Source organism: Squalius cephalus (assembly GCF_949319135.1).
Source record: "Squalius cephalus genome assembly, chromosome: 23".
In the NCBI taxonomy this organism is placed as follows: domain Eukaryota; kingdom Metazoa; phylum Chordata; class Actinopteri; order Cypriniformes; family Leuciscidae; genus Squalius; species Squalius cephalus.
The window spans coordinates 15,734,978-15,761,912 of NC_137144.1; the positions used below are offsets into that span (position 1 = coordinate 15,734,978).

Consider the following 26,935-nt stretch of genomic DNA (forward strand, 5'->3'; position numbering starts at 1 on the left):
TTGCTCTGTTCTGTGGGGCGGTTTTTTTTTTACACAAAACACGTGGAGTGTTGCCTTGACAACAGTTGAGGGTATATTTTGGAGAAAGAATGGCAGCGGGAGTCTCTGAGGACACTGTGCAACCGTATCAATTTGAAGTCGGACCCAGAACAAGATGACGGCCCTGAAGAAGTTCGACAATTAAGGCTCGAACAGGACGTTTCTGAATGGTTGGTTAACGTAATGTCACTTTGATCTATCTTTGTATGTGCTGGGAGGGTAGAGTAGTGAGATACGAACGCTGTGTTTACTGATGTATACGTTAGTTCATTGACAGATTGATGTTACAGCTAATGGTCATGAAAAACTTTTTACTTTAGCTTTATACTGACCCTCGTTTGTAAAGCAGTCTGGTGTGAAATGATTCGCGCAAACATGAAAGCATTGACGTTGATCGTGGGGAATATTCCCTTCGAAAACAAACTCAGCCACTGCGTCTTCAGCGGTTCGGATATAGGAACATCAAAATGACTGCTGTGTTCCTTATTACACCCAAGAACAGAACACCACAATCGCTTAGACGCCATTCTGCTCCAGCGTATCAACAATGGCGGACTATGATGACAGCTCGCTCACGAGCGAGGGCGGGTCTGTGTTGAAACGCTGCTGTCAATTAACAGTCGTGGGAGGGGCGTCCAACCGTGTGACGTCACACGGTCAGACGGCTCGATTTGAAAACATATAAGGAGATAAAAAAAAAACACTGGATGGATTTTTATCATTATGTGATGGTTGTGTACAGGCACTGCCAACACACATTTCAGTACAATCAACTTGTAAAAGTGCATGTACCATTATATGACCCCTTTAAGGTGCAAATCTTGCATAGTGTGCCTTTAAAAAAGGCTCTGATCTTTCTTTTGATATTTTGCATATACAGATATTCACAATTCTGGTGGCCATGACATTTTTGTGAAAATGATCAAAAACACTGGCAGCAGCTGGTAACTTAAAACAACTTTAAAAAAATAATAATAATAAATGCTGAAGGGGATTTCCATTTATGGAAATCCATTAAGAGAAATATATTGCTTTTGACAAGTTGGGCTGATGGGAAAAAAAGATTAAATGCTCAGAAAATGAGGTATTTTTCCCTTTTTTGGAAACTCTTAGATCCATCTTCACCACATGGCACTTGACAGAAGATCAAAAGTCAGATTTGGGGAAAATGGTATAATAAGAGGTCTTTTACATTCATTTGAATGCGTTTCATTGCTTATTCACCTGACTTTCGCTTCTCGTTCTCCTGTTGCCTGTTCAAGGCTGTCTGGGTTCTGTCTGCAAAAGCATTTGTTTGCTGAATCCCTGACCTACATTCTCATTCACCATGAAGCAGAACCCTTTGGGCTTTGGGTCAGAACCAAAAGCACATAACTGGAAGCACCATGTTGCCCTTGTTCTCCCAATGTCTGTCTGTTTCTCTCTTTGGCCTGACAAGGATACTGAATGAGCAGAGGGTAACCTATTTACACACTCTCATTTCCTCAAACCATCAATGAGGCGGTTGGCAATTGATGCTATGCAAAGAATTATTAATATATGTGTCAGGGGAAATAAATGGATCGATACTGTGTGCGTGATATATGGTGCTGCACTTCATCTTTACCATATAAACAGCTGTCTAATTCTGCTCTGGATAGATGCACGGAGGTTTTCGATGCGGTCAAGTTTCTGACATTTGTTGAAATGTTGAAAATGTTGATCAGAAATCATCTTGTTTCTGTGATTATGACTGGGAACGTATCTGGGCTGTCTTTTAAATGCTCTGCTGACATTTTCATTTTGTGTTATGACGCAGAGATAACCTATGGAGATTTTTGTATTTGCCAAAGTAAACACGTCTATTCTCCAATGGCTTGCTATGTAAAATCTTTTCTAATTTTATCCTGCCCTTTACCCTGTAAGTTATATTCTTGCAAAGGCAGGGTGGAAATTCAGTGCACAATGAAAATCATCAAGTCTAGAATCCCTGACCTGATTCATCTAAATTCTAATGAACATTTAAGCTAGTTATTGAAGTTTATACTAAGCTGTATTAAAGATAAAAAGGTTTTTGGTTTTAATTCAGATGGACTGCAAAGCTGTGTGCTGTCACTTTTGGTTTTGTGGATGGAGAAACATTAAAAGCAACAACATTCCTTTGTTATATGTTTTTTAAACAGTGTCTGGGCCAAAGAGCCATTACAACTTGTTCTCTTTTATGTTTTTATCCTCAACAGACCCAATGACTAATGCTGTCCAGGCAACAAACTAAGTGGCCAAATGTCTTGATCATCCAAAGATAAAAACATAAGAACTTCAACTCAATCCATAAATGGTTTCTGCAACCTGAGTATACAATCATTTGATTGGCTGAGGGGAGAGACAAAACTCATTTCTGAGAAATATATTTAAAGGAGACCCCTTTGAATAGTGTTCATATAAAAAATCTGCCGTCAACTCACCATATTTATCTAAAAGTAACATGGCCACACGCCATGAGTAGGCCACTGACCTCGAGGTCAATATCTTTTACTAATATTAATATATTTTACTCTTTTGTTTTTACTCATCTTACTCATACTCTTTTTACTCTTATTTTCATGTGACATACAAACTGTAAAAGTGGAAATAAAAGCAGTATTTTGAATAAAACATGAAATTGTGTATTGGTTGAGTCCTAATGTGCACCAATTTCAAAGTACTTTACTACTATAATTTTATACATACAATAATTGCCAAATATACAAAACTATAGCAAAATTATAATAAAAATATATTATTTGACTTCTGTCCAGTAGATGCCAGTAACACATGAAAACGCACTGCATACTACGCACGAGAAGAAGCTCTTTTTATTGACCTGACAGTGAACCAATCACGGAGCGAGAAACGATTGACGTCTTTGTATGTTTTACGGGTGGAGCTCTCTGGACCTATCACACAAAGAGGAATCAATGACGTTATTAAAGTTCGTTTTGCTCCAGCCAATGGCAGTCAACGAATTCTGGAGCGCGAAGAGTTTAAGGCAGGGAAGAAAAACGATGGCTAACGGAAACCAACAAGTTTAACAAAACAATACTTTCAAAATGCTGTTTTTATATATTTTCCGTTATTTTTAACCGTATATTTTAGATAGACGTAGTTCATTACAAACAGTTTCGGGTTGTTTTTGCTCAACAGCGACATGAATCATGACTCGTGTTGAGAAAAATAACGTACGAGTGTGTTCGTTCGCATCAGCTGCTCGTGAGATGTTGCTCGTTTAACGTTCAAATGAGTTTATTGACATTTTAAAAGACTGGTTTCGCCTCTGTTTTCTCTATCTAATCGAGTTCTAAACGTGTAGCATTTGCGATAATATTGTGCATGACTGCCTTTTGAGTGCAGTAATGGCCTCTCAGAATGTTGTTTTTGCCATCGATGTGGATTATCGACAAGAGGGGATCAACATCACGACTAGTGTCTATCAAAACCACCTCAAACACTGGATACTGAGAGTCCTGCTCAGTTTGGGACACAAATATGGACTGGAAAAAGTGCGATGGGGGTATAAATTCTTCCATTCAAGGAATGTGAAAAGTGCAACACTTATAAGCAGAGGATCTGATTTCAAGGAACTCCAGGAGAAGGTGTTCAGTGATTTCGAAGAGGAGCTGCTTGTCAAATTCAGCCTAGAAGTAAAGTCACCCAGAAATCGGGAAAGGTCACATAAACTGAAACCCAGCCCGGCTAGCTGTGTCCAAAATGCCTTGAAAGAGATCCTCCTAGACTTCCAGTGGGATAGACCTGATCTCACATCTCCCACCAAAGTGACACTGAGACCAAGAAGGTCCAGTCGAAATGGCAGAAATATCCCTCCGCAGGACTATGACACGTTAAGCCTTGACAGAAATGTCCTTTTTGTCATATCTGAATGTCCACGGTCCAAAGCAGAATTGGATGACTACCTGTCCATCCGTAGCGTTGACACTAGACATCATAGAGACATACATGAGCAGGTGCTGCCCAAAGGTCTCATAGATATGCTTATGCAACGCAAAGTTGTGCTTCATTGGGCTGATTCGGGTATATTGAAGGTAAGTGGTGCTCTTATAGAGTTTAGAAAAACTGTTTATTTCAGTGTTTTTGACTACAGTATGTTTTTTTTTTAACCAGGCTCATCATTTGGTGGAGGACTACACTGGCACAGACACATTGGCAGAGCTTCTCCTTCAGGTTGGTGGACGGGTGGTGCCCATGCTGTCTCCTGGTTTGCCACCGATGGACAAGCATCTCGGTGTAAGCCATTCACTGGCTTTGGGACTAGATGCCTTTCCAATAGATTTCATCAATGGCTACCTTCAGTTTTCTGAAAGAATGCACCAACAAGTGTTTCCTCCTTTAAGTGGATCGCTTTCCTGGATTGCGGGTAAATATGATGTCCCTGGTGCATTTTTATTTACTTAATAATTTTATTGTTAGTAGTAATTAATTAATAACTACTTTGAATCTTTTTGTAGCAGATGGAAACAGGCGTTCCTTTAACGTGACGCTGGAGCCGGTATCATGCAGGCAGAGGTTTCTGCGTGTTCCTGTGGATGTGATTCTCAGAGGTGTCCTGCAGGACTTCGACACCATCTCCCTCTCACGTCTAGCCTCAGAGAGCTGGATACTTCAGTGCCCAGATTCTGAACTGGGACAGGAGGCGTTTCAGCACTTAAAGGAGCTGTCCACTGGAGGATCTGCCATGGTAAAATTACCTAATCTTTTGTGCTGTTTTTATTATAGAGAGCAACAGTCTGATTCCAGAAGTAAAAACTCCATTCATTTGTTTTTTTCATATGGGAATTGATTTTGAACGATAACTTATAAACCTTTAAAGAGATACGACGTTGTTAATCCATGGTATTTTCTTCTGCTGAAGCCGTCAGCCTGCATTATTTTTTACAATAATCATGTTTAACAGTGGAATTCCTGGTGAATATTACCCATGATGCTGTACAGAAAATTCAGAGAGTAGAAACAAGCAAGATGCTCCAAAATTGCTCTTTAGCTCTGCCCAGTCCCATGAAGCATTGCGAATGACGTAATCGAGTCAATCTCTCTAAGCTCTCAAAATACTGAAATGTTTGTATGTATATGCATTTTTGGCAATAAACGTAAAATATATTGTTTTTATACATATAATCAACATTTGTAGATAGTTTTACATATCTCCATCGTTTTCATTCGATTATGCTGCTCGCAATGCTTCATGGGATTGTAGTTCTTTCCCTCGCCAAAGCCGTTACGTACACAGTCTTGTACCTTTTGTCTGATTTTCAAAACCTTTTTTGCTTCAAATCAGTGTTTGTAGTGTTGTGATTCACCTCGTTGCTGATTGGCTTGGTTCATGGCTTATAACTATTTAACGAAGACTATTTCAAAATCCCTATGGGAAAAATGAATGAAAAAAATGCTTTCGAAACCAGCACCGCTGAAAAAGGGGATGGGTTCCAGCTATGAAATATGATTGGGAGTCACATGTAGTGCTGTATAATATATGGTAAAATATACATTCCTGTACAACTACAGTTAGACTAATAAACATTTTTGCTTATGGGATAACTGGTTTATTTTAAAAGTGTAATCTTAGCTAAGTATGTAAATAAATAAGTATGGTATAATATACATGCTATTTTAGGATTATTATTTTAGGATGCATGTTATTTTAAGCACTCATGTAATAGGGGACCCTTAATGTAATGCATGTTGTGGTCTTTTGCTTTATATTCGAATCTGTACATGTTTAAGTTGTGCAAAGAAATGCAAGAGCAGTTTATGGTCCATGACAGGTGATGTTAGCATAAAATGCACAAATCTTGAGAATAATATCTTTTTACTGTATTCACACAGCTAGCAGAAGTGAGTGAAGGAGGTGTGTTGTGTTCAGCGGTGCTGTCGGTGCTCTCCTCCTGCATGGCTCAGCTCACTGTGCTTCAGCCTCTGGTTACTCAGGAAGACAGGCTCCTGCCCGCAGACATCGTTTCCTTGGACACTACAGACATTTCCAATGACTTACCTGATGTTGTCAGCAGTGTTCTCAATGTCATGTATGACATCATGGAGGATGAGGATTGCTCAGGTGTTTGTTTTATCTGAAATAATTGGGGGTTTTTGTGCAGTGTGCAAAAGGTTTTTATCCTATTTTTAAAATAATGTTCTTGCGGTTTCCAGATCAAGTGAAGATGCCGTTAGTTCCTGACTGGGCCGATCAAGAGCTCAAGCAAGGGTCTTGTTCAAGGAGAAATGGGGTGGTAGAGGGTTGGTTTCCTCTGTCTGACCAATCAGGAATAAGCTGTAACTTAATGGAATCAATGAGGTTTGGAATCTTTCACTCTTTTAAAACCTTTTATTTTATATATAATATTATTTAGTAAGATCTCTTAAGGTATTTTTGAAAAATCATCATCATTTTAATCTGTTGTACTTTTCTATTTTATTTTATTGTATTTTGTTTGGTTTATTTTATTGTATTTATACATCTCCTATTAGGGCTGAACGATACATCGAATTTTCATCGTCATCGCTATATGAACACATCGCAACAGACAGCCTGACACGATGAATTATGCCTGGTTCAGATTACAAGATTGTTGTGTCTGAAGTCACGGTGTCAGATTACACGATTTTGACTCCATGTTGTGGACAAGAAACATGTCAGACTACACGTTGCTTTCCGACCAGTCATCGCGTGCCGTCACATGCACACATTCACTCGCACGCACACACACTATAGACAGTATATAAACGACACACACTCACTCGCGCGCGTGCGCAAACACACACTCACTGTCACTCACTCATTTGCGCTCACTGCACACACACACACACACACTCACTGTCCCTCGCTCACTCACTCACTCACTCGCGCACACTCACTCTCGCTCACATACTCAACCCATCGTGGACGAGATGGAAACGATCGAAGATGAAACGATCGAATCTTGCGTCCCGACGCCCGTTGTCGTTTACGAATCCCCACGACACCCTATGTCAACCGGATCGTGCCAAAATCACGCTAAAATCGTGTAATCTGAACCAGGCAGACTGTAATAAACGTTTGACCTATCACGCAAAGAACATATTAAAGCACTAAGACATGGGAACAGTATAGCTAACATTCACATTTGAATATTTATCGCAAGTCATATCGTCATCGCAATATTAAACAATGTTATCGCACATTGCAGCTTTTCCTCATATCGTGCAGCCCTATCTCCTATGTAACACAGCTCTTGCCTCGAAAAAAAGCCTCAACTGCTGATCATAATGAGGGCTCATATGATACATAAGGAAATGGAAAACGTTAAAATTCATCACATGCCCCATTTATCAGTTTTCTGTCTTGGTCTATTTTTATTCTAGTACTAAACGATCTGTTTTACATGTACAGGCTCCTGCATGCAGCTCCTGAGGTAGAGGAGCAGGGAGAGGAGTACTCAGATACTCAGCAGGAGATCACCAGCAGTCTCTCAGAGCTCTATCAGAGCAACACAGCTGGATCCAGTGGCAGCCTGAGGTCCAAAAAAAGTACGTACCAATTGTGCATGATTAGGGGATTGATGCATTGAATATTTACTAAATATTTGCATTGTTTTTGTTACAGATATCATGAATAAATAACTGACAGATTCACTGTTTTTATTATTGTTATCTATGGCTTAATCTGCTCTTTTCAGGAGGTACACAATGCACACCAGTAAGACAGAAGATGAAGACCATGAGTCGCTCTCTACAGATGCTGAATTTTGCTCGCTTGAATGTGAAAGCTCAAAAGACTCAGGCTGATAGCAGCTCTGCTAGATCTGCCATAGGGGCTGAAAAAGGGGGCAAGAGATGCTCTGGGGATCGGACCAAGCCTAGCCTCATGTGTGAGTAGATAATAAAAAGCGGGTTTTAAATCCAGGGTGATAAATGGATATAATAAATATATAAATGGATATAATCATCCGAACTTGGGTAAATAAAGTGTTAATGGTGATATTCATGGTCTCTCATACAGATTTCAGCAGTGAGGAAGAGCTGCTCTCCCACCTGGGACTCACTTATCAGAAAGCTGTGGAAAACAGATCTGTGTCTGTTCCCTCTCAGGTCCAGGATTTGCTTTCATTTGTAAAGGCGTTCATCAAAACTAACACTGACGTGGAGGTGAGTCAGAGGAACACTTGCGTCAGAATCACACAGCTGTGTTGTCTGGCTGCAGACAACTTCAAAACATGGTCTCCATTAGGGGTGGAACGGTACATGTATTCGTATTGAACCGAAACGGTACGGGGGTCACGGTTTGGTGCATGAATATACACGGAGAATACACGGTATAAAAATAAATAAAACTTGCGTGCAAATTAATAAATATAATGTGGAACTATACTGTTAGATACGCGGGTTCTTTAGGGACACCTAATCTGTAGCCCCAACTTAGCTCTGAAGCTCCGTGGCTATAATGAACAGGCTGCGATGTCAAGACTGCAATTCTGGAATATGTTGTAAACTCTTACAACTGTCACCCAACCAAAATCTCTCAAACGCGCGTGCGCACACACTGTTTAAAAGTAAAAAAAACCCATTTAAAAACAGTCTGTGGGTGCCATTTTTTGGACATTTATCATATTGCATTGGTTTTCATTTATTGTCCTCAAACAGAGGACTAATCTGTTTATTTTTAGATTACACATTCTACATGGATTAAAAAAGGAAATCAAATGTGTTTTTAATGGTAAAATTATTTTATACAGAAATAAATTAGGTGTTATAAAGTTAATGTTCATTAAAATTTTAAGGAAAACAAATATATTGATCTGAAATATAGCAAATCAATTTTAAATTTATTCAGGTACAATTACCAAACATATCTCAAGGTCTTTTTGTCTTTTTTATTAAAGGTCCCGTTCTTTGTGATCCCATGTTTCAAACTTTAGTTAGTGTGTAATGTTGTTGTTAGAGTATAAATAATATCTGTAAAATTATAAAGCTCAAAGTTCAATGCCAAGCGAGATATTTTGTTTAACAGAAGTTGACTACAAAAAACGGCTGGATTGGACTACACCCCTCTACTTCTTCTTTAATGATGTCACTAGAGCCGTAACCTCCGCCCACAAGAACACAGGCGTATTGATGGCGAAATGTCAACAGACGTGGTTGATGTTTATCTATAATATATCGGATACCGCAAAAGTTTAATTCGAAGTTTTTAGTTTGCTCTGTCCATTTCACCACGGACTGTTTTTCTAACCTGGGATAATATCAAGCAGGCTTCTGCTTCTCTCAGCGTTTCATACTGACGAAGGGGGCAATTTCAACTATATTCCAGCAAGCGGTAAGTAGTGATTTACTATGGAAGTAGCGATCAACTTCACATCGTTTCTCTTAGTAGGATGAAAATAATCTTACTTAAACTGTGATTAATATACAGAAAGCGATCAAAGAACAATCCCTTTCCAATCGCCCAAGCTGTCAATCACACAGCGCGAGTTTATCTGGACACTTGCCAAAACTCGTTATGAAATCAATGACGCTGTTACACTGCACAACGAAGCTCTTACTGTATTTATATGCCTCATGTTTGCATTGGTGAAATCATTAGTGAGAGTGCAGAAACTGCGTTGCAATGATAAGATCTTTCACGCGATCAACAGACTGTCATCTGCTCAATGCTCATCACTGCAAACTTTTATGTGATGGTAATAGATCTAAATACTTAAAAAACTTCTCACGATTCGTTAATCCAGATAGCTGTAATAGTAAAAACGTATAATAGCTGTAATAGTAAAAGTTTTCCAGATAGTTCCACATGTAATGCCAGATATTTCATATGCAAGCATGTCAGCCAATCACAGCAGAGGGCGTTTACACTGAAGTCTCACAGCAGACACGCCCATTCAAACAGAGTGTTCAAACCAGGGAATGAAATCAGGCTAGGAAATATGCCTTTTATTTCTAAATAATACAAATTTTTGATCTAAAAAACATACTAACATTATAAGGGCACCCCTGGAAACATTATAAAATAATAAAAATAATCCATGGAATGGGACCTTTAATTTAATTAATAAACTAATTATATAAAACTATTGTCAATGCACTACAAATAAACTATGCCTTTACTTTATTAATAAAACTTATTTAAAAAATACAAGGCGTAAGACATTTATTTTCCTTTGGTGGTACAGCCTGAGACATGCACAATAAATAAAAAAATGCCTGCTGCATTTTTGTTTTGCTTTTCCTTCCATTGTACCGAACTCGTACCGAACCGTGATGTCTGAACCGTGACTTCTGTGTACCATTCCACCCCTAGTCTCCATATACTGTGTGCATGTGTATAATGAACTCTGTTGTGCCCTTCTTACTATATTTAGTTCATTTTGCATTTACTTAAAGTCTGAAATGTTAAACTACCTGTGCTGAAAATGTTTTCAAAATAAATGTTAATATATAAATGCTTCTAAGAGTTGTATGTTGTTGACATGGTGGTTTATTGGTTATGCTAGTTTGGTGAAGACCAAAGTTATGCAATCATTCAGGAAATGTGTAACTGAAATGTTGTTGTTTGTTTGTCAAAGACAGTAATGAACTTCATGAGAAAAAGGGGCTTTTTATAAAAAAAATTCATTTAACCGTACATTTAAACATTTCTCAGCAGGTATCATTCTTGGATTTGGTCCAGAATCATCTATTGAAATCCTGTCAGTCTATTCGTCAGCTTTATGGAAATTCTTCAGATGAAGAATGTAAAATCAGGGAGTAAGTATTCAGACAAAAACCAAATCAATGTCCAGATGACAGAACAGTTATCTTGAAACATACCTTCATGTTGATAATTTCAAGGTAATAGATTTATGACTTCAAAACATTATTCTTTATACAGATGCCAGCTGCAAGCAGTTCTTAGACTTGAGTTGTGCAGACAACCAGAACAACAAGACGACGAGGAGGTTGTTGAACAAAGAGTGGAGGATGTAAGGAGACAATAAACCTTTAAAAACCTCAAATGTCATAACCTATAGTTTAACTATGCATCAGAGTCATTATGGACTTACATGCAGAAATCTTATGTGGTTTGTAGTGAAATATCTTGATTGATTTTCTTTTCTTTTCATGTTAAATTAAGGTGGCTGATATGTTCCGGATTATCTCCCGGAGTAAAGATGCTGTCTACTTATCCAAGTTTATGCAGGATGAAGTTCTGCCCGTGTAAGTTATCGTTTCAGCGATTCAGGAATTTTAATGAAAATGCTAATTTAATGCAATTCTTGAGATGTGATCTCTGATATGGTATCTCCCAGGTACCTGAACAGCATACCTAAGGTCCTGGCAGACGTGTACCACAGTTTAGGAACTCAGTTGCCCGAGGCGCTCATTGCCGTCCTGCCTTCTGATTTCTTCAGTGATGAGTCTTTGGCTAAAGACAGTGTGTCTGTGAGTTCCTCACCTTTCTCTGCCACACAGAGCAACGTATCCAGTATTGGAGATTATCTGGAGGAACTCCGCAATCGCTCTGCTAAGAAGAGGAGGTGATTGTCATAGAAAATGTGTAATTATTTCAAGTGTTTTGTATCTAAGTGGACATATAACCTGTTTTCTCTCATTTTTGCAGACAAAACATGATCACACGCCACAAAAGCATGACTGAGGCTCCTCAAGCACTTCGACAGATAGAAATGCCAAGGAAGTCCACGCGCTTGGTGAGTTTTCTTTTCCCCATTGCTTTCATGGTATTATTTTCTGACCTGTTCCTTGTTACTAGGGGTGGGAGAAAAAATCGATTCTTAGATGCATCGCGATGCGGACGTGGACGATTCTGAATCGATTCACAAATGTCAAAAAATCGATTCTCTAAAAAAAAAGTATTATTTTTTTCCCTAATAACGTAATATTGACGGAATGCAAAAGGCGGAACTCTAAGCGGACGTGCAGTGCGCGTGCAGTCTGTGGCGCGCACATAACAGACGCATGATGGCTGAGCGCCAAATTCGAACGGCACCCTCTTCGTTAAAAGCTAGCGTATGGAAAATTGGAAATTTCATTGTTACCTATTTAGTATTTTTTGTATGAAAGCTGCTTTCAGTAGCCTATTTAGTTTTCACATCAATATACTGTAAACCGATCTGTTATACTGCCCTGCAATATGCAATGCAAGTCACAAAAAGTTACATTTTGACTGTGCTCTCTGCAGATGTTCATTCACTTTTTTTGTATAAGCTGTTTTTGATTGTGGTTTACAGCAAACATTTCAAGTCATAACTCTTTATTATTTAGTTGTGAATAAGAGAGGCTTTGTATGTTAGGCCTACTAATTATTCAGAATATGCACAAGTCCACAAGCATTATGTTTGTATGAGAACTGCTGGTACATAATTCTATATTTTTGAACAAAAACTGTTTGTGATTTTGCTACAGCAAAATGTTTTTTTGTCTGAAGGATTATATTGCTCATTGGAAATAACAAGAGGATGTTGGTTAGAAGTCTATTATTAAATGCTAGAGATTCAGAATATGCTGAAGTTTGTATTAATTTACTACAAGTACGCTGCTAGTACAGGCACACATTTATTTTCCTGTTGGTTCTTTGCAATGTTCAAATCACTTCCATTTGTTTTATTAATAAAATTAATATAGGAAGATGGAAGTAAGTTCGTTATGGGTCATCATAAATACTTTCCTTTAAAAGTACCAAGTAAAAAAAAAAAATCGTTTATAATCGATAATCGTTACCCTCTGAATCGTAATCGAATCGAATCGTGAGGTGCCTAGAGATTCCCACCCCTACTTGTTACGAGAATTTCTTAAGTCAGAAGTAGGGATGGTAACGATTAATCGATGGTCAATTATTCGTTGTTTAAGTTTTATTTTAAGATGAATACAATCTGTTTTGTCATTGAATTAATATATTATAGCACAGAATATAAAAATTGATACCAAAATATAAATACATTAAGAACTAACCAGGAAGATCATTTATAAATGAATGTCTTTAAGTCATGCAATGGATTAGGTAGGTTAGCCGTTTATTTCAAAACAATTCTTTTAAAAAATTTATTGAAAATTTGTTTTATTTGAAAAACTTAAAACAATACACCAGGTTTTACATTCACTGGCTCAAAATGGATATGGAATAATGTGTAAAATGCAATACATGATACAAGAATGCACAGTATCTTTGAATATTCTTTGTGTTTTACAGAGAGGTTTTCTGTGACTGCAAATAAAATAAAGCAAATAAAACCTTTACATTAATTATTGAGGCAGTATGAATAAAAGATAATATAATGTCTGACATGCAAACGAACAAGAAGACGGCAACGAGATTGTTAACAAATACACACAGCTACAGTACAGAGACACGGAAACATAGACACGTATAGAATCTTGTAGTCAGTGACTTTATCAATCAAATATATGTATGTATTGAGGTGTGGTTACTGCAGTATAAGTGGAATAATTGATTCCAGTCCGCTGAATCCACCTCGCGTCATGGCAGCATCACCACCTCGGGTGTTAATTTTTTCCTAAAGAATCCACGTCCAGTCATCAATTCTTTATATATTTGCTGTGATCATTTTATCAAATGATCTTAAATCACAGATTCATTTCACAATCCTATACTATCCTATTATTTAGAGTAAAAAGCTTTTCATTCAGGTGAGGAAGCTGGTGTTTGGAGTGGCAATTGCACACCCTGTCATGCCTATGCAGTAGACGCATCTTGCAGTATTAAAGTTAACAAATACTCTATTAATTGACCATTAATTTTAAATGGTGATCGATCATGGGAATTTGTATAAATTGACATTCCTAGTTGGAAGAACCAAAATACTAAAGTACCTATTTGGGGAATTTCAGGCAAAGCCAAAACTCTGTGTCCCAGTAGAAAAACCTGCAGTGGAAGAACCACCACCACCACCAAAGCAAGCAGTCCAAGGTAATTGGCTCATTCCATTTTAGTCTTCATGCTGTCCTATGGTTGAGCTACTTAAAAAGTTGTTGTGATCTTTTGTAACTTTTTTTGTTCACAGAGGTAACAAAGGTAAGGAGAAATCTCTTCAACCAAGTGACCGTATCGCCCTCAAAATCGTCCAAAATGCCAAGAAGCCAGTCCGTGTCAGCAGTAGAAGGACTCAAGAAACGCAAGCGTTCAAATATGGAAGATAATGGTAATTTTTTTTTGTTATAGTTATAGTGAGAGATTGTTTTATAAATCACCAATGTAGTGTGTGAACTTGAATCTTAAAACCTTTGAATTTCAGAACGGCACACTCTTCTGACAAAGAAAGTATCTGAGACACCAGCGCATAAGCAGGTGTCCAATCGCTTACTTCACCGGCAAAGGACTGGCAGGTGAGTCCTTAGACTTACAATTATTTTTTAATTGTCACTATATTTGTTCAATGTTACCTGTCATTTGTATGGGAAGCATCCAGTTTAGAATTTAAATCTTCTGTGTTTCTATTTCCCACTTGGTCTCAGGAGATCTGGAGAATCTGATGTGTGCATAATTGAGGAGTCTCCTGTCAAACCTGCTGCTGGTTGGTGTCTTAAGATTTTGCCACAATGTCAAACAGAGTGACCACTGACTAATAGAAGGTGCTCTAATAAATCATTTGTTCTTAGATTTGAGGAGGAGCCCAAGAATTAAAAGCCTTACCAGGAGACATTCCAGCGTGTTCTATTCAAGCTCACAGCCACGTTCACGAAACCTGGACCGTGCCATATCCTCTTCTCAACTCTGCCCCTCTGAGGGCAAAGGTGAGCAGGAAATAGTGAAAGTGTTTTAGTTACACTAAAAATAGACCACACATCATTAAGCTACTGGACATAAAATGCTTCCTCTGAGAATGCCACAGTATGCACCTTAACACCATGTTCAAAAACTACACATTGCCTCAAAGTAGCCTTGTCTCTATTTTGCAGGTGGATTCGATGTTAGTTCTGTTAGGTCACCAGTTCGGCTTCTTTTTGGTGCTACCCAGTCCCCTGGTCGCCTACGGCACACTACAGCATCATCTTCAGAAGATCATGGCAGCAAAGAGTTGTCACTTAGCTCTGCAGTTTTTGAGGTAATATCCCTTTTGTTTTGCAGTTGATTATAATAACATGGAATACCAAAGGAGCAAGTCTTGTCATCTCCTTTGCATTAATAAGATCCATTTTTTTTCAGAGTCATAACAAAACTCCACAGAAGTTAAGATCTGATCCACTAGGATCTGCAGTTGGGTGTAGAACCCCTCGGTCCCCAAGAACTCCAAGCCAGACAGTTGGGGAGAATGGGATGATTCTGCGAGGGACCCCCTTTTGCTCACCTGTTGCGAAGAATTTGGGGATAGAGACACCTAAGAAAAGTCCACTGAAGGGGATACTCAAAACTCCAATGAAAAGCCTCGTGAATTGTGTTTCTCCAAATGGCGCTTGGCTGAGGAGCCCAAGCGGTAGAACGCCAAAAAAGAATGTGACATGGTCTCCATCTCCTCGTAAACACCTGTCAGAAAACCCAAATAATGTGCCGGAGTCTCCGATGTTTACAAAAAGATACTCACCAAGGCTGATTACACCTGGCAAGAATAGCAGCCCAGAGGAAAGAACAGTTTTCAAAACACCTGACAAGGTGCCCCAAAGGAAATCTAAGGCATCTCCTGGAATGATGCCTAGGACACTTGAAATTCCCGGAAATCTTGATCTTGAAACATCTCAGTCCATCACAAGATTAGGAAAGATGAGAAGAACACTGAGCTTACCTTGCAACATTACTGAAGAGTCTGATCAGTTCGCCTCTGTTGACTCACAACAGTCTGATTCCGGACCATTCCCTTTTTGTGTTTCACCATTAAAACCAAATTTAAAAACGCCCATAAAAAGCCCCAGCCCAGCACACAGGATATGCACTCGCTCCGGTAGGACACCTATTAAAGTGTCCTTGTCGCCTTCTAACAAGTCTCGGCCCATTGCAGGTACTAGCCCTTCACTCTTTAAAGGTCTGTCTTTGGTTGTAGCAAAATTAAGTGCATCACCAGCCCTTGGTCCTTCTAGATCAGATAGCAGCCAACAAAGAACTTCATCCATCAATAATGTAGGAAAATATCCACAGGAGAATAAAATAATTGCGCAAATTGAAACCAACCATGGAAAAACGGAAGAGGCATCGTCTTCTGACTCCCTGCAGTTTGATTGCTCTGAATTCAGCGTTACCACTGATGAAGAAAGCATTGATATATCGGAGGCCTCAGTGGTGAAGACCCAGCTCATAGGGGGAATTAAGATGAACATCGCTTTCTCAAGGAAAGCCTCTAGATCCTCAGAGGTTTTTGAATTTGAAGGCAAACAAGCCACCCCGTCCGCAACAACAGCGAGTCGAAGCTATGGCTTCCGTCAAACTCCAGACCGCCGCCAAAGAGAAGCGGAAGCACGTCTTGGATATCCCTCGGGAACACCAAAGATTTCCACCCCAAGAACAAGGCGAACTCCTGCATGTGGAAAGAAGTCCACTCCACAACCACTTACTTATGAAGTGGAGATGGAAATGCAGGCGTCAGGTCTGCCTAAACTCAAGTTAAGACGGACCGAATCTTTCAATGCAGGTGATGCACCTAGTAATGCAACAAAAGGCATGGCCTCACATTTTGTGCACCGTAACATGTCAAATGTGAAGGCGCCACAAGTTGACGGCCCTCTTGCGCAGTGTTCTAGACATCCTGGCTGCTTATCTCCATCACTCTGCAGTCGAGGAACCCCTGCCAAAGGTACGCCTGGGAAGGGTGTACAGACATACATATGTCAGTCGATCACTCCCACACGGTATCCGGCAAGTAGCCAATCCCCTTTGGCGTCTCCACTGACTCCATCTCCTCAAAGCAGAGGATGGTCAACCCCAGAGAACCTCAATAGTTGGCCTCGCAAGAAAAGGGCTCGAATCGAGACTTGCGGGAGCAAAGAGCAGGTCATCAAAGGGGTTCCTCTCCTGGAAAAACCTGGGATATTGGAGGACCCAGAACTTGAAGGGGTTTTCCATATTCAGGGGGTTGAAGAACTCAAGGAGTCGCTGAGCACCCCAGTCAGTCAAAGGAAACTGGGTTTGAGATCAAGCCAGGTGAGGGACCATCAGTGCTCACCAGAAGGCATGGACTGGACCGAGACTGTGGTTCAAGAGTGTGATGCTGGAGACCCTACGAAGTCTGAACAGTTTGCATGGAAGAGCATAAAAGGTACAGTAAAACTTGGGTGCAATTTATAGCATGTTCCTTGTGTTTCCGTAACTTGTCTGTAAACGTTGTCGTTTGAATGTCTTGCAGTGGACACCCCTAAAGTAAAGAAACCTGTGTCTGCCAGTGGAATCTTCGCTCTCACTCAGTCACCTCTGTTATACAAGAAATCAGCTGTAATCAATGAATCATCACAATTTAATGGTAAGACAATGAAGGTATATTTAGAGCTATGACCCTGAGTCAGAGTAGACGCCTTACTTAATCTGACGAATGAGAATGAAGCTGTGATCACAGCATTTGTTTTGTCAACTGGAACATTGTTTCAGCTCAATTTGTATTTGTTGAATTAGGCACACTCTTTTACCCTCTTTCTTGTTGGAGCTCTGGCCGAGAGCGTATTGCATATGCATCAACACATTGAGCTTTAGTGTTCGTTCAAGTGACAAAAGTTCAAATCTGGATCAAGATTTTTCTTAATCTCAACCCTCTCTCACCATTGCTTCGTTTCGTGTGGTGATTTTTATTATCTTCTGAATGAAAGTAGCAAAATAGCCAAAAATAAACAAGTCCTGTCACAATTAAGGAAAATATTAGATCTGGTTTTACTTATTTTAAGCATTTATGTTAATAATAGCATAATAATTTATACTTTCTCCCAACAGCATCAAAGGCTGAGCTGGATTTCTCTCCCCTGTGCAAGCCGAAAAGGCGAAGGACACTTAGTAAGACTTACAGCCGAAAGAAACTTCTAGACTAAGTCTGTCATACCTTTGGTTGCCTTTTCTCGCACTAGTTTCTTTTAGAAAATCAAACACTTTTCTTAAACAAGTTTTATTGTCTATTTGTTTTAGCTGACCTTTTGTCTCATTTATAATAATGCATTACTCAATATTGTATATTTCGTACTCTTTGTGTATTATACAGATGTTACATATGGCATCAGATAGGTACAGTATAACTCACAGAAGTTTAAACTGGTCTGATCTGAACATTTATTGTGAAAATAAGGTGGAAACATTTATTTGACCTGTTTTTAGTGTAATTAAATTAAGCTTTAATTGCTTTTGTTTGTTGAATTTGTTAGTGCTTTATTTATTTGTGCTAATTGTACTGTGTATTTTTTATGTAGCATGTTTTTTTTTAACAGTTTGGCAGCTCGTTTGCAACATCTTGTCATAATGTGAAATAAATGTAAATGTTAAACAGATTATTTTAATAAAGAGACTGTTGTTCTTAACCTGTTTTTCCTAAAAACCTAGTGAAATATCTGGACATTTAATAAACATTTTTAATGATGTAGTGAAGGCCAAGGATGGCTACCCATACTTGGAATTTGCCGTCTGCATTTAACCCATCCATGTTAGTGCGCACACATTGTGAGTAGTGAACATACTTGCAGTTGGTCCTTGGGTAAGTTGTTAACTACTGCAAAATTATTAATTAGTTGATGCCTAAACCAAATGTGTTACCTGTTTTCATGCCTGATCAGGAGTTTCATAGGCCTGTACGCTCCAATAAGGCTGGACTACTCAATACAATTTTTTTCATCCTGCTATTTTGGTCAGTCATGTAGTGTATGGGCACAGACTATGATTTTTAATTTTTTTCTATACTATATGCTTCCATCCAATTGGAGGATATCGGACATGTTCGATATTGAGCCGATTTTAGAACACATTGTTTTCATTTGCCTCGCTTCTGCGTGAGCAATGTTCGGAACGTCTAGAAAGTATTGTACTCTTGGCAGAAAAGGTTCTATATGGAACCATAGGGTTCTTGACTCAATATTAAATAACCCTTTATGCCAAAAAGGTATGTAAGGAGAAATGTCTTGAATGATTGCATAATAGTTTCGCGTTCAATGGGCTATTTAAATTTTTCTAGTGATAAAGTATGTTTACTTGCGGTAATTGTAAAATGTTCATAAAATGTAATTAAAACGAAGCTTCTGACAGAAAAACTCTTAACATTCTATATAGAATCTTTCCTTCTAAGAGTTTAGTGTATGATGTCGATTTTCTCTGTAACCTATAAAGTCGGCAAACACTTCTAATCATAAAAAAAGTTTAATATATTTCTTGTGTGCCAGTGTCATTGACTGAGTCTACTGCGCCATCTAGTGTATTGCTAATGTTTGTTGATTCCTGTTTTCCGTTTAACAATGAAAACCTGCTTAAGGAAATACACCTCGACATTTTTTGACAGTTAAACACATCAGATAAAATCTGACTTTCAGATAAGTCAAACAGATAAAGGCAGCCAAAACGTAAACTAAGTGAATTACAAGCGAGAGTGTCATTTGAAATAAGATCATGCTGAAGATGTTCTACCAGTCTTTTCTTTAGATGCTTATCTATAGCTTTTACAATTTTTAAAATTCAGGAACCAGTACATCAAGAAGATCAACTGTCACAAATGCTCTCAAAAGAGAGGTAGACAAGGATTAAAAGAAACTTGTCAATTTTGCTCAAAACAAACTGTTTGGTAAATAATATTGCTACAATCATTATTCTCTTATAAATATGTCTGCAAGTTCAATGTGGCTGCCACATACAATCAAATAAATTACATATTTTTAAACGTTTAAAAAGAAACCAGCGCGATTATAGGTTTAGTGGGCCTTTTATTTCACGATCCTTCCAAACATACAAAAAAAAAAAAGGTACAAAAAAGAAAGAAAAAAAAAAATTCACCAAATCCCCCTCCCCTGTTCCATGAGAAAGTAATATGTAGAATTGGTCTCAAAAGTGCATCTCTCCAAGGTACAGTGTAGGGAAAACAATCTCAAATTGACAGATCTGTACCTCTTCCACTTATCTAAAAATCACACACAGTCTGGCCGTCCCGTCACAAGCTTCCACAGTGTTCCCAGAGCAGCAGGCCCAAGAGAGGGCCGACAATGTGACGTGGGTCAGAGCACTCGCTTCTCTAAAGATTGGAATTTAATTTATGTCTCCTGCAAGAATTCCCTCCTTGGTTGTTGGGCTGTGATTGTTTATAACTCGGACTTCTTCTTCTTCTTTGGCTTCTCTTCTTCTTCAACCACCACGGTGTTTGTAGCCTCTCTCTTCAGGTAGGAAATGAAGTCGCTGACTTCACGACCTCCCTGAAAGTCAAACGAGATCGATTCTATTAATTTCTTGATGGAAGTATGTGAGTTTGTATTAACCAAAGTCAAATAAACAAACCTCATATTTCTTTGGATTCTGCTTCTGACCAGCTGGGGAGAAATAGATGGTGGGGAATCTGAAAGTGAAGATAGTGGGGAATTCATTAGCATTAGCTTAAGCATTAGCATGCATTTTGGCAGAAAAGAAAGATTGATAGATGACATACCCTCTAACTTCATATGGAGAGGGGACATCATTAGCGGTGGCATCCATCTTTGCAATGACAATGTTTGGACTGTCGGAAAGCTGTGGAAAAAGGTCATATTTATGAAACAGTGCTGTTCAGGTCAATATTTCAGTGACCAATATAATACTCAAGGTCTACAAACTCACCTTCTCTCCAAGTTCTTTGTATTTAGGCTCCAGGCTCTTGCAGTGTCCGCACCAGGGGGCGTAAAACTCGATGAGAACGTCTTTGCTGTCATCATTTACAATTGAGTCAAAGTTCTCAGCCACAAGAACCTGGAATAATACGGATGAAGTTGCAGGTTATGTAAACTAGTTAAATTAAATATAAAAATATGAATAAAACAATATTATTCTTAATCAATGCTGAAACACAATCCTCTGACGCACCTTCACAGGGCCGTCGTTGTTCTCAGGAATAGGTTCAGATTTGAGGTAACGCTTCAGTTTTCCATCAAAATAATCTTGTAGGAACTTCTCCAAGGCCTTTCCATCACGACTGCAGGCACAAAAGAAATTGATTTATTTTTTCCTAATTAAAACAAGATTCTTTGTGCAAAAAAACAAAACGAAAACGTACGAGAACTCGTCGCTCATGACGTATTTGTCTCCCTTGGCAGTGCGGATGCCGACGAGAGGCAGCTCTCCACTGCTGCCGTCCAGACCCAGCTCAGACACGTCATGACTGAAGCTGTTCTTACTGGCCACAGCGAAGCTGAGCGTCTTGCCCTGATCCAGGAAGCTCTTGGCCACCTTCATTACCCTGCAGAGAGACGATGAGTATCAGAGCATGACCACGGGCAACACACTCAACACTTGAGCTTCATTCAAAAAAAAGAAAAAAGTTATATTTGAGAATAACACATCAGTATACAGACAGAGGAATTAGAAGCAGAAAACACAACTGGAAAAACATACATTCACTAAAGAAATTTCTTATTTTTTTTTAGATTTCAATATTTGTGATTTTTCCAAGCACAGGACAGAAAAATTTATAGAGTAATCGTGATTAATCGCATCTAACATAAGTTTGTTATATATATATAAATAAAATAAATAAATAAATAAATAAATAAATAAATAAATATATATATATATATATATATATATAAAACATGGAAAAAATTACTACATTTTCAAAATTAAGTAAAAAGAAAAATTATATATATATATATATATATATATATATATATATATATATATATATATATATATATATATATATATATATATATTTTTTTTTTTTTTTTACTTAATTTTGAAAATGTAGTAATTTTTTGCATGTTTTTGACATTTGTATTAGTTTGTTATTTAAATTATTTAATTTTTTATTTCAGAAAATCAAATTTAGTTATTTCAGAAAATCAAATAAAAAAAAAATGTAAAAAAGGCAACTAGCTGAAATAAAATAAGTTTGTATATTTTACTTTATTTACATTAACATTTCATTTCAAGTAACAAATGTTTTACGATTTTGGTTTTACCCACACACTCGTATACAAACACTCAATTTTTACTTTTTTTTTTAACCAATGGAATTGATTGGGTAACAAAAAAAAACACTTTACTAAAACATATTTCCAGATTTTGTCCATTGTAATTTGAAGTGAATAAATAGCTCGAAATAAAACGTCACTTCTATATATATATATAAAAAAAAAAACATTTCAATGGCCCTGAGAAAGCATTGTCAAAACTGAGTTCAAGTTCTACCTGTTCCTCCAGTAGTTGGACCCCTTGGGGTTCTTCTCATAGTCCACATCATAGTAGGCCACCAACAAGTCTTTGCCTTTCAGCTGGTCTTTGTTGTCATCAGTCATGTGGGGACAGATGCCAAAACTGGCATATGATGAGAAAAGGACTGATATCAAATATTTGACCATCAATACATAAGAAAAGAATGCAGATTTGAGCAACTCTGTGCCGTATTCGACTCATTTCCATACTGTGATAATCAAGCTGAAACATACATGTTGTCCTGAATGAACTTCTTGATCTTTGCACTTGTGAATTTATCCTCAGTGAACTTCACACTGCCATCTTCAAATTTGTTGCTGAGATGAGGAGGCCGGAACAAAATAACACCCCTGCAATATGCATATATAACGTTTTTTTAAATTAGAAGTGGGAAACGAGATGAATTTCTCTGCAAAACTGAAACCAAAAGAACTAGGAACAGAAAGAAATGCTACATACTCTCCATCATCGTCATGTTCCTTCAATAAGTCCTCGACGTTAGTGTGGGCGAAACGGTAGGACTCTCTCAAAGCACTGGCCGCCTTCAGAAACTCTCCCTGAGCAGCACTTCCTCCATCAGCGAAGAAGCCTGGAGACACGGAGAACCATTAGATGAAAGAGTATTGATGCAATACAGTATAATCAGGGCTAATATGAGGCACTAAACGTTACTATATAACACCACCACTTACCCACAACACTGGCATCACGGTCCCCAATGAACTTCTCAAACTCAGCCTTACTCTTGAGCTCCACCGAGGCTGGGCCTGCCTGCTTCTTCAGGTGGCTAACAATGCCATCTGTTGGAGTAATGAAGTAACAAAAGATATTAATAATCTGATAAAGAAACTTCTAACAGCATCACTTAAAAGATATGAAAATATACCTGCTGTCCTGGGACCATCGTAGCCACCAGAATCCTCTCCGTCTCTGAAAATCTTCAGTGTTGGGTACCCGCTCACGCCATATTTGCTGCACACGTTGGAATTTGCTGTACAGTCCACCTAGATCATATCGGAGATGAACATTAATAACAATCCTCCATCAGACCAAAGACAACCAATGTAAAATGAATGTTATTGGACACTTAAATACAGTTTAGATTTATGTTAAATTAACTTTAGTGTTATTTTTTCAACTGACTTAAATAGGACTTAAGTACATCTTTATATGCAACTTCATAATTACTATTATCTTTGAAATATGATTAAAGTGTACTGCTGAATGTACTAAAATAAACTATATATGATATATATATCATCGTTAATGTCATGCATTTAAATATATTTGTAATAAACATTTTTAATGATGAAATCGCAATTTTGAACATTAAAAACATTAACTTTAATAATCGAACAACACACTACATTTAAACTTATAATCGAATACTACATGTGCTTTAGTATGTTAGTCAACACATCAAAAAAGGTGTACTTCTTTAAAGCATGACAAAATTTAAAACATACTTAAAGTAAAACTTTTAATTTGATATTATAACAAAGTGAACTTAAACTATGAACACTTAAGAGGGCTTTTATTTCACTAGTATTACATTATCTGCATGTGCAGTTTTTAAAAACATACTTAAGATTTGAAGTACACTACAAGTGCACACTTCTTTTAAACAAATTATTTCAAATAGGTCTTCAATGGAATATGGCAATCTGAAAAATATTAAAGTCTATAATGAGATTATATAAACGTGTTACAGAAAATTTGCAGGGTGGAATAACAATACCTTAGCAAGTGAGACGATGCCTTTTAGTCGAGTGGCGGCTGCCTCATACTCAGGGGCAAGACGTTTGCAATGGCCACACCTAAAAGTTAACATGACATGAGGTTTATCATTTTGTAAAATTAGGCTACAAGACATGATAAGAGGAAAGATATTCAATGGATGTGAATGGTGACTGAGGCTTTTCACAATTTCAAAGACAAACCACAAAAAATAACAAATATGAGGCTGAGTAAATGCCAATATTCATTTTTAGTTGAACGGTCCTCAGTTTTTCTTGACTGCCTATTAAGGTAACTCACTGATAAGTTAGGTTTAACCTGGGACCTAGGTTAGTAACGCTGAACTACGTAATCGAGCGTCATCCAATCACACACGGCCAGCGAAACTTCATTGACCAATCAAAACGTTACAACGGAGGGAGGCCGAGCCTCCAAACATCCTTGTTTCCCGCCCACATGTAAGATTTCTATCTAATAAACTGGCTAAAACGGCAAACTACCACAAACATTAAATCTGTCATACTTTGAAATTGAATTATGTAAATCTGCAAATGTGTCTAAAACCCTACCATTTCACACGGAGAACAAACCACTAATTCAGAATGTACGCTTCTTATGCAGAATACAAGTTCTTAAAGGGACAGCTGACCTAAAAATGAGAAGTCATCATCAGTTACTCAATCTCATGTGGTCCCACACCTGAATGACTTTCTTTCGCCCCATGGGATTCAAAATGAGATTTTGTGCAGAACGCGAGGGACTAACAGAAAAGCAACCCTATATATAGTATGAGCAAAGAGGAGGAAAAAATACAAACAGGAAGTGATTGATACGAGTTTTATCCACAACTGTGGAGCCGCACGGATTCATTCTGATCTCAGTGACCGTTTAAAAGTCATTATCACTCTACATACATTCCCAGATTTATTATAGACATCTCAAGACCTTGCAGACTAAAGTGACTAGACAAACAGCGGTTACGGTTACTTTCGCTTTAGCACGCATAGCCTTGCAGTATTATTAAAAGTCACGTGTGTGCATGCAGTTCCCAAATGTTGATCCTACTGGGTAGGTTTGGTATCTAGAAAAAAGCTTAATAAATATATTCACTGTCAATTATAAGCCAATAAGATGGTGTATTGGCGTATATTAGTTACCTAGAGTAAGCTCTAGTGCACTAAATGTCTAAATCGCATGGCGAAAACATAATTAAAAAGCCAGAATCGTCTTACACTCACCAGGGTGCGAAGAATTCCACCAGAATGAGGTCGTGGTGTCCGATTTTGCTGTCAAAATCGTCATCTGTGAACTCGAGCACATCACTCGCGCGCGCGGCCGCTGCAAAAGCAGCGACAAATAGCACGGCTAGCATCATTTCAAACCCTTTTCAGTGCAAAAGTGGAGGGAATGGCTAATATCCTAGCAGTCCTCAACTGTTTGCTTCTTTTTAAGGTGATGCTGTATAGGGAAGGAATGGCCAAAAGAAAGGCCCGTTGGATCTGGCACCCTTGCACTCAATGAAAGAGAAAGCGCAGACGGATGTGCAAACCCGGAGCTCTTCGAAGTAACCAAAGTGTGGCATCTCACGATTGGGTTTTCAACCGCGTCATGCTGCTGCAATCAGCCAATCAGAGCTCGGGAATCACACACTTCCGGGTGGGGGAATCATCCTGTGCATGCTATAAGGAATATAGTTGCCTTTGATTGTTGTTAAAATGAACTGTGTCAAAATTGTGTTTTAGTTAAAATACTGTTTTTTACCAACAAACATGCTATGTCCAAAATACACCAAACTGTGCAGTGCTGGGTTGATACTGATTATATATGATCTGGATTAATTAAACACTTGTAATTAGATTACATTACATTTTAAAATACTTGTAATGAGACTAAAGTAACTTTTTTATTGAGATATTTATTTATATCACAAAATGGCAGTAAATTATTCATCATTCTTTGATTCTCCCTAATTCTTCTCATTCTTAAAATTCTTCCTAATTTTATCTTTTAAATTTTCCTTTCTAAAAAAATTGCTTATATATGTTCGGAAAGTCTTCCAGTTTTGTGGAATTGCACACACAAGAATGGCCACTATAGGCAGCTATAGGCTATTTACATGAAAAATGAGAGGCCACACAGCATAATATACAAGTATATTTTTAGTAAGCGGTTTAATTTAATTGTTTTTATTTTAATTTAACATTTTTTAAGATTTACGAACCCCCTGTTCCTATATACAAACCCCAGTTTGAAGAAGCCTGACATGTTTAATGCACTTCACATGTTCTTTCTCTTTGTATTTTTATAATGAAGGAGGTGGATTTACAATCCCTCTTCTTATATGAGGAAAATATATTTATATTTAGTAGAAAGAGAACTTTATTCTTATTATTTTTATCTGTTCTTCTCATGATGGCTGTATGAGATGTAAAGACAAATGTGTCTAAGGTCATGAAGGTCAATAACACACTAGATGTATACTAACGCATACTTAAAGGTATAGTGGAGGATTTTTTACTTCCGGGTGGATCACCTATACTATTGGTCCTTCTAATTGTCAATCATTCTGGTGAATCAATCAAACTTTTCAAAAAGTGGAGAGGGCGGGTCTTATCTAAAATTCGGAAAGATCCTCCACTATACCTTTAATTGTAGACATTTGCATCTGTGCTCTGTGTCCTGTGTGGATGTAGTTTTCATGTTCTGTTCCAGTCAATTCCTGACACAATCTCAACCTTGAAGGGAAAAGATATTGCCCATGTTTTATCTAATTGTAATTGCAGGGGTTGTTGATTATTTTTAGAGGCATGTGACCATGCCAAACCAATAGATGAGACCCAGTTGTGCGACCCAGATGAGAAGAGTCCT

At 38.0% G+C, this 26,935-nt stretch overlaps 2 protein-coding genes across 4 annotated transcripts; one reads left to right on the forward strand and one right to left on the reverse strand.

Annotated features, from left to right (window-relative positions):
• The first annotated feature begins 3,037 nt into the window (after positions 1-3,037).
• On the forward strand, positions 3,038-18,486 carry ticrr (TopBP1-interacting, checkpoint, and replication regulator). 3 transcript variants are annotated; one of them, XM_079859076.1, is made up of 22 exons: positions 3,038-4,097; positions 4,177-4,429; positions 4,524-4,750; positions 5,896-6,124; positions 6,217-6,361; positions 7,436-7,572; positions 7,722-7,913; positions 8,045-8,190; positions 10,682-10,785; positions 10,910-11,000; positions 11,153-11,235; positions 11,328-11,555; positions 11,639-11,726; positions 13,885-13,963; positions 14,058-14,195; positions 14,289-14,379; positions 14,509-14,567; positions 14,653-14,787; positions 14,953-15,098; positions 15,200-17,237; positions 17,325-17,438; positions 17,900-18,486. In XM_079859076.1, the coding sequence occupies exons 1-22, from the start codon at positions 3,411-3,413 to the stop codon at positions 17,992-17,994; spliced, it is 5,505 nt and encodes a 1,834-aa protein (XP_079715202.1). In that variant the 5' UTR covers positions 3,038-3,410; the 3' UTR covers positions 17,995-18,486. The 3 variants fall into 3 exon arrangements, with proteins under 3 accessions (XP_079715202.1, XP_079715201.1, XP_079715203.1); XM_079859075.1 differs by having other exon boundaries at positions 3,332-4,097; positions 4,521-4,750; XM_079859077.1 differs by having other exon boundaries at positions 3,332-4,097; positions 4,521-4,750; positions 10,685-10,785.
• Positions 18,487-19,840: 1,354 nt separating this feature from the next.
• pdia3 (protein disulfide isomerase family A, member 3) lies at positions 19,841-25,647 on the reverse strand. Its single transcript, XM_079859078.1, has 13 exons — positions 25,306-25,647; positions 24,069-24,147; positions 23,217-23,334; positions 23,023-23,130; positions 22,790-22,919; positions 22,564-22,680; positions 22,307-22,432; positions 21,174-21,356; positions 20,984-21,092; positions 20,741-20,869; positions 20,574-20,653; positions 20,426-20,483; positions 19,841-20,343 (listed from the first exon to the last, which is right to left on the reverse strand). The coding sequence occupies exons 1-13, from the start codon at positions 25,440-25,442 to the stop codon at positions 20,233-20,235; spliced, it is 1,485 nt and encodes a 494-aa protein (XP_079715204.1). The 5' UTR covers positions 25,443-25,647; the 3' UTR covers positions 19,841-20,232.
• Between the last annotated feature and the right edge of the window lie 1,288 nt (positions 25,648-26,935).